At 42.6% G+C, this 7,045-nt stretch overlaps 2 protein-coding genes across 4 annotated transcripts in view; one reads left to right on the top strand and one right to left on the bottom strand.

Moving 5' to 3' along the window:
* The first annotated feature begins 4,071 nt into the window (after positions 1 to 4,071).
* LOC118381454 (DNA damage-inducible transcript 4-like protein) lies at positions 4,072 to 6,075 on the top strand. Its single transcript, XM_035768391.2, has 2 exons — positions 4,072 to 4,344; positions 4,937 to 6,075. Exons 1-2 carry the CDS (start codon positions 4,173 to 4,175, stop codon positions 5,386 to 5,388), a joined length of 624 nt encoding a protein of 207 aa, XP_035624284.1. The 5' UTR covers positions 4,072 to 4,172; the 3' UTR covers positions 5,389 to 6,075.
* LOC118383583 (bromodomain-containing protein 8-like) overlaps positions 5,989 to 7,045 on the bottom strand; it is a 64,341-nt gene continuing 63,284 nt past the window's right edge. For 2 of the 3 annotated variants that reach the window (XM_052513352.1, XM_052513361.1), the window contains 2 exons: positions 6,970 to 7,014; positions 5,989 to 6,515 (listed from right to left, as the gene is read on the bottom strand). In XM_052513352.1, the coding sequence (XP_052369312.1) occupies positions 6,456 to 6,515; positions 6,970 to 7,014 (105 nt within the window). In that variant the 3' untranslated portion in view covers positions 5,989 to 6,455. The remainder of the gene's footprint in view (positions 6,516 to 6,969; positions 7,015 to 7,045) is intronic. The other variant, XM_052513360.1, reaches the window with a different exon arrangement.

The following is a 7,045-nucleotide window of genomic DNA, read 5'->3' as shown; positions in this document are numbered from 1 at the left end:
TTATCTGTCCGTACTGTGTATACACCGCTATGATGGATTTACATGGTTTGCACAGACGGAATGTGCATGATTGAACCACGGTGTGAAGTAAACAGAGATAGAGAGAGAGATTCCATCTTTGCATGCCTGGCCGGGGCTAGGGAGTGAGCTGAGAGCTGAGCCTGGGCTGATCATTCAGAGGAGAACAGAGCCTGAGCCACAAGTTATCAGGCATGTTATCTAGCTACATACAGTCAGTACCATAGAAATATAATTAATTGAATGGGCTTGGATGCTCTAACCCTGGCAATTTGACTGGTAAACTCATGGGTACACTCACAATGGCTGCCTGGTATTGAGATGTGATAATTTTCATGGTATTTTGGAATGTTCTATCAACTGATGCTGGAACGCCATGGTAATGTAGAATGATCATTAAAATAATGCTAACTGATGTGGCACATGCAATGGAATGTATTTCCTGTAATACTAGTTGAATTGACTCAACAAATCACATCACAGATTGAAGGGTACACTTCTTGCTTTTACTTCCTGGCATGGGTCTAGGTCAAAAACATACAGGATAAGACAACAAGGTCACAAATCTGGGACCAGCACCATTGCTAACTAGCATAGCTAAGAGTTGTTGCAAAGAGTTATAAGATATTATACAACGGGTGGGTCTAATCCCGAATGCTGATTGGTTAAAACCGCATTCCAGCCGGTGTCTATTCCACAAGTTACCTCCGGCTAAATCTATCACGTTAAAAAACCTATTTACTATTTTTCCATCTGACTGCGCAATCCACTTTCTCATCAGCCTAGCCAAGCAATTTATAAGCTTGATCTCCACTATAAAAAGCATCTAGACATTATCTCACATTTCTTTTCGATTAACATTTAGTTTTCAACAGCGGAGATTTGTATAAACCTTGCTGTCTGTCTCTCTGACATTTACAACATTGTTTCAATATTCAAATTCGATCTCCAGCTGTCCCATAGTAATGAACGTGTCAGGAGTCGGGACGGGACAGACAGGCAGTCAATGTTTCTCAGCCAGTTGAAATCATCAATAAGCTGGCATCATTTTTATGGATATAAACAAAGAAATGTCAAATGAAAAAAGGTAGAACAAAATGAAGTGCAGCTAGTTTGCAGTCTTTCCAGCTTCAGTTTGAAGTCATTGTGTTAGTTGTGTTGCTTGCTAGCTCCTCTGAACAACAGTGTACTGACTAGGGAGCACATTTTCGATGCCAGGTGAAATCTGGCATCATTAGCCCATTGTTATGGATGTATCCTAATAAATGTCTCTAGAAAACAGCTTAAACAAATGCAAATGCAGCTACTTTTCTGTTATTCTGGCTGCACTTTTGACGTGAATGTAAGTTAGCCGTAGTTGGCTAGCTAGCAGGCAAGGGATAAGAACGTTACCAGCCAGTATGACAGTGGAACATTTAGAACAAACTACTGGGTCAGTCCATAGATACAGAACAAAAAGACTGAATGACTGGGTCTCGTCTCTAGAAACCGAACCAGCCGGCTTGGGTAGCAACCCTAGATTTGTGTCGGGACTATATCTTGTGAAAGGATGAAATAGTATAAATAATTGAAAAAAAAAAATCATTATTGAAATATGTTGGTAACCCGTTGTATAAATGTGATAATACCTTCGAAGCCGGTGTTTGGAGGATATATTGGCACGGTGATATGTGCATATGGTGTCTGTGTGTGTTAGGAGCCTTAGGGCTCTAATCAATCCGTATCATGGATGTTCAGTGTTATAATTTAAAGGCAATGGTCCCGCGTTAGCGGAGACTGCATTCACGGGCAACGCTGCATATGTCTGCTCAATCAGAAATTACCTTTCAATTTCTATCTCACAGTCTGCAACCCCTGAGGGATTGCTATGTTGAGGATCAGCGTGGCAGATGTGTTGTTACCTACCCTTACCACCTGCCCATCAGGAAGTCCAGGACCCAGTTGCAGTGGGAGGTGTTTAGTCCCAGGGTCCTTAGCTTAGTGATGAGCTTTGAGGGAACTATGGTGTTGAACTCTGAGCTGTAGTAAAGGAATAGCATTCTTACATAGGTGTTCCTTTTGTCCAGGTGGGAAAGGGCAATGTGAAGTGCAATAGAGATTGCATCATCTGTGGATCTGTTGGGGCGATATGCAAATTGGAGTGGGTCTAGTGTTTCTGGGATTATGTTGTTGATGTGAGCCATGACGAGCCTTTCAAAGCACTTCATGGCTACAGACGTGAGTGCTATGGGTCGGTAGTGATTTAGGCAGGTTACCTTGGTGTTCTTGGGCACAGGGACTATGGTGGTCTGCTTGAAACATGTTGGTATTACAGACTCAGACAGGGAGAGATTGAAATTGTCAGTGAAGACACTTGCCAGTTGGTCAGCGCATGCTCGGAGTACACATCCTGGTAATCCGTCTGGCCCTGCGGCCTTGTGAATGTTGACCTGGTGATAGACCATGCCTGAGCTAGGAAGCAGGTGACTGAGTCTGGGACTGGTCTGGGTGTTCTGGACTGACTTTGAATAGATTTGAGCAGTGTCAGAGTGTCTCAACCACTGAATATGCTTGGAGGACAAAACGTTGTGACAGAAATAGGGCACATCAGTGATATATGGTGCATTTGATTAATTTACTTAATTCGGTCATTTGAGAACCTGTGAATACCTGTTCTCAATCTGATGAGGAAGCTGATATCTGTGAGCAAACACACACAAACATGGACACACGCACTCACACACAAACAAATGGGAAATGCAAGCAGAGTGGCTGTCTGCAACGGCCCAGCCAGACACAGTGGTAAGCCCCACAGACCCACACATTATGTGGTTTCCCTTCACTTCCATAGAAAGATAGTAAACTCCCTCTTTACTGATGTCATAATGGTAGCCAGATCCTCACATGATCTGGGCAGGGCTGGTGTACAGGTATAGTCACACGAGGGGAAAAGTCCCTTTCTGTGACTCATAACTGAACTCTTTTACAGTCAGACTCCTTCCTGGGGCACAGATCTAGCCATAGATTCTGAACAGGTCCAACATGTGAGTTTAAAAATAGCACACAAGTCTATATATATATACTTGTTTTTTCATTTCCAATACCCACAACACACATCTTTATTTTATTTAACCCAGCAAGCAAGTCAGTTAAGAACAAATTCTTATTTACTCCGGCCAAACCCAGACGACACTGGGCCAATTGTGCGCCACCCAATGGACTCCCAATCACAGCCAGATGTGATACAGCCCGGATTTGAACCAGGGACTGGGATGCAGTGCCTTAGGCCACTGCGCCACTCAAGAGCCCAAGAGCGGTTTGGTGAGAAAACATTGACTCTTCTAGATACACATTCATTCCAACATGTCTGAAACACTTGTGTGAGTGTTGAAAGGGCCCAGGGTGAGAGGGAAACAGAGAGGAGAGCAGGAAGGGAGGATACAAGGTTCAGGGGAAATCCACTTCCTGCCTGGTCAGTGAGTATCAGGCCATGTGATGTGATTCACCTGTGACTCAGCCCAGGTAGTGGCTCGCTGGGCTGGCCTGGTCTAGATTCACAGGCACAGGTAGGGAACTGAACAGTGAGTGTTTTCCAGTGTATTCCAGAACCTACAGGTCACATACTTATGAAAGGATTCATCAAAAGGGAATCAAGACAACCATTTCCAATATCCAATACAATCATTTTTAGGGGGCTACCTTTTCAGGCCTAAATTAGGTATCCATAATTCTGTCATCAGTTGAAAATACATTATGAGATCAGAAGAATCTTTGTTTAGAACTAAACAAAACAATTTGTTCTAAATATGAGTAATTGTTTATTTTCATTTTCTTGATAACCGAACAAAATATACCTGTCAAATAGCATTCATTGCACAGAAGACAGAATACTGGATAAAATAGGGTATATTATCAGTATTGAGTAGCCAGCCAACGCAACGTCTAGGCATGTTGCGTGAGGCTGATTCAACCCGGTTCAGCAGTTGCTCGCTGTCGCGCTGCTATGGTAACCAAGGAGGCGGTCCCACACGTGATCAAACTCAGCTGATGTAACCAAGGAGTATTTAAACACAGAGAGAGCTCCAATAACCGCAATCAACTGACTTCTACATGGAGAGAATAGACAGAAAACGTGTATCACTGAGGGGAGTATTGGAGATAGAGAGACGGTCAAAATGGTCTATACCCCGGCACTGGTCCTCGGACACGGAATACCGATTGTGTCTGAAGAGGATAACATTGTCGAACTGATGAGAAAGTTTCTCTGTCAAATCACTTCGAGCGACAAAAAATATGTGCGTCGAGGCAGCATTGAAAGTTCCGAATTCGTCAAGGAAATAAACTCAAGTAAGGCTCTGTTCTGAAATCTAAGTATGTATTTCATTAGATGTACTGTACTAAATAATGGCTTTTGATAACCATTCCATTTAATTTTCGTGAATTTATAGGCCTTTTGACAAACTTTGTTGAGGACCATAATGGAAACGGCAACTTTGGTATACATGTATCTGTTGCCTGGTGTAACATGCATTTTCCAAGCGGCCACAGTAGCCTCCTGTAGCCGACAGGAAACTATCTGTACAAAGTTCTTTTCTCCAATGGTAACACAGGCTTTAGAACTATCTGTTCTAAGAAGTTAATTGACCTGAGTTGTCTCCTAGTTTAAAGTGGCTGATAAATAGCCTTATTTTTACGATAAATTCCCTATTACAATGTTACGAAGTATGTAAAATTCTAAATCTATAGTGCAACACGTGTTTAGGACTAATCATCAAAATAATGACATGTAATGGTGCAATGTTCTTGAATAGCCTAAATAACTATATAAGGCCTAAATATAGCCCCTGCCAAATGTCTGCAATACTAAAGTATAGGCTGTACAACTTCAACTCCTGGTTGATCAGCAATATTGATAGCAACACGCCATTCTTTTTTCCAGGTCTGGACTCTGAAACGGCTCTCGACTGTGAAGAGAGAATAATACTCCATCAGGACATGACCAGGCAGATAGTGCGTTGTCTCTCTGAAGCTAAAGAATCCAGTCTGCGGTGCCGGATACTACTGCTTCCCCGCACGCTGACCACCAATGTTGCCCTGGATGTGGTGCGTTCCTCAGCGGGAGAGCCGTGCGGGCTCCGTGGGGCCTTCATACAGGTCTATTTGGAGACACAACTGGGCCAACAGCTGCAAATGCTGGGCACTATAACACCCGACCCGACTGTCACTCCTACTTTCGAACTGTCCGTCGTGTTCAAGCTGGACAAAGACTGTTGGCCGCTTCTCAAGCACATATTCGTTACCGACAAGGTGTTGAAACTACGACCCCAGTACCGACTGGTCAAGAAGAAATTGTATTCCTCTGCGAGCCCTGTCATACATGAGTTCTGCTGAGACAATTTCTTATCAGGAATCAACATGTGGCCTATAATTTTCCACATTCCAGTTAGGAGAAAAAGCTGTTGCACCACTGTCTGTCTATATGTTAGTGTACACTACTGTATTGGAGAGTTGACATTAAATTAATGTTTTGCACTGGAATATCACTGAAGAACAGTCAGTTCAATTGTGAGATCATTTTTTATTGTTGGAAAAGGAAGGACTTGATACCCTGTTTTGTACTGCTGAAATTTCAGTTGACATAGAAAAGAGCACAGAATGTGTGTTACCTTGCAGGTATTAGCAGGGGTCAAGTATGGTACAAGTTTATTTTTTTTGTGCACATTTCTGTTCAAAACAATTGCTTGATTGTCTGTCTTTTGTAAAACCATGGAAATCTCATGCTGGATGTGGAAGCAAGCTAGTGTTGCCCCTTACCCTGTCTGACTGTTGCAGTATTTTTAAACTGAGAAATGTGAATGTTTTTGCACAGTATTCTTTTCTGGGTTGCTTTACTCTTTGAATCACAACAGCTGTTAGAATCACCAATGATTAGTCTATACCCTAAGAACTGAAGGTCTCAACTTAGGTCTGTCAAAGTTACGGACACTTCCATTGTTTGCAATTATCTTACTTTTAATAAACAGTTGAACAACAAAACATACAAATGGGGAAAAAAATAAAACTGTACATAAAGTTCAACACTCCGGTACTACTTTTTTGTACTCCCACTAACATACAGTAAACTCATAATTCCTTGCAGGATATTTTACAGTTGGCTACATCCTAAAACACAATGGGGCCCCAAGTCAGTCACTAGTAGTAAAACTGATCCAGTACTCCAGGGCTGCAGTGTCTGCTGGTTACTTGTGGCAACTGTCAATCTATAGTGTACTGGCTTCAAATGCAAATCATGGACTTAAGTTAGTTAAACTGTACACAGGACTGCAGCCATACTGTGACCTGAAAACTGATTAAACTCAAACTAACTTCACAGAACAGTAACTCCAAACATTCTCTGGTTTAAATCGTCCAATCCCTACATCAAGTCTCATTGGCACCCTACTGCCTTTTGACTCCGGTTATTTCTTCATCTTCATGTCTGCTTCAATTGCACAGCGGCGCCCTCTGGTGCCCCCGTCCTGCAGGGAAGAGAGGTTGGGTTAGAGGTGAGTCCGACACCAGGTTAGAAACCCAGCGATGGCTCCTGGTCGGCCTGTGTAAAACAAGATTCTCTGCTGCCTGCCAGATGAAATGAAGAAAACAAAAGATTAAAAGGACAGAAGAAAAACAATGGACCAGACGGGACATGCTAAGAAAGAAGTTGAAGACAACCACTGAACACATCAAAAAAAGGCATATGGCGCTAAACAAATGCACGTGCACCCACAACCAGGATGGGTCCACTTAATCAAATACCGAAGGTCCAAAACTTGGTAAGGGAAGTGTTTGTTAATATAAGAGGTGAGTGTATGCATTTTGAATGTTTCACGATAGTCAGTATGATTAGCAAACTTGTTTTGGTAGTGTGACGTAGAAACAGAGCGTGCACTCTGCTTAGTCTGGTGAGATTTGACCTTTGACCTGAATACTTACAAAAAGAGAGAGAAGGAAAGCGGGAGAGGCCATTGGGACACTGTCCTGTAGGAGGACAAACAGTTAGTGAGAAAAG

Source organism: Oncorhynchus keta, chromosome 4, assembly GCF_023373465.1.
Source record: "Oncorhynchus keta strain PuntledgeMale-10-30-2019 chromosome 4, Oket_V2, whole genome shotgun sequence".
Classification (NCBI taxonomy): Eukaryota; Metazoa; Chordata; class Actinopteri; order Salmoniformes; family Salmonidae; genus Oncorhynchus; species Oncorhynchus keta.
Note: the sequence above shows the minus strand (reverse complement) of the source record. Positions and strands in the feature narration are given on the sequence as shown.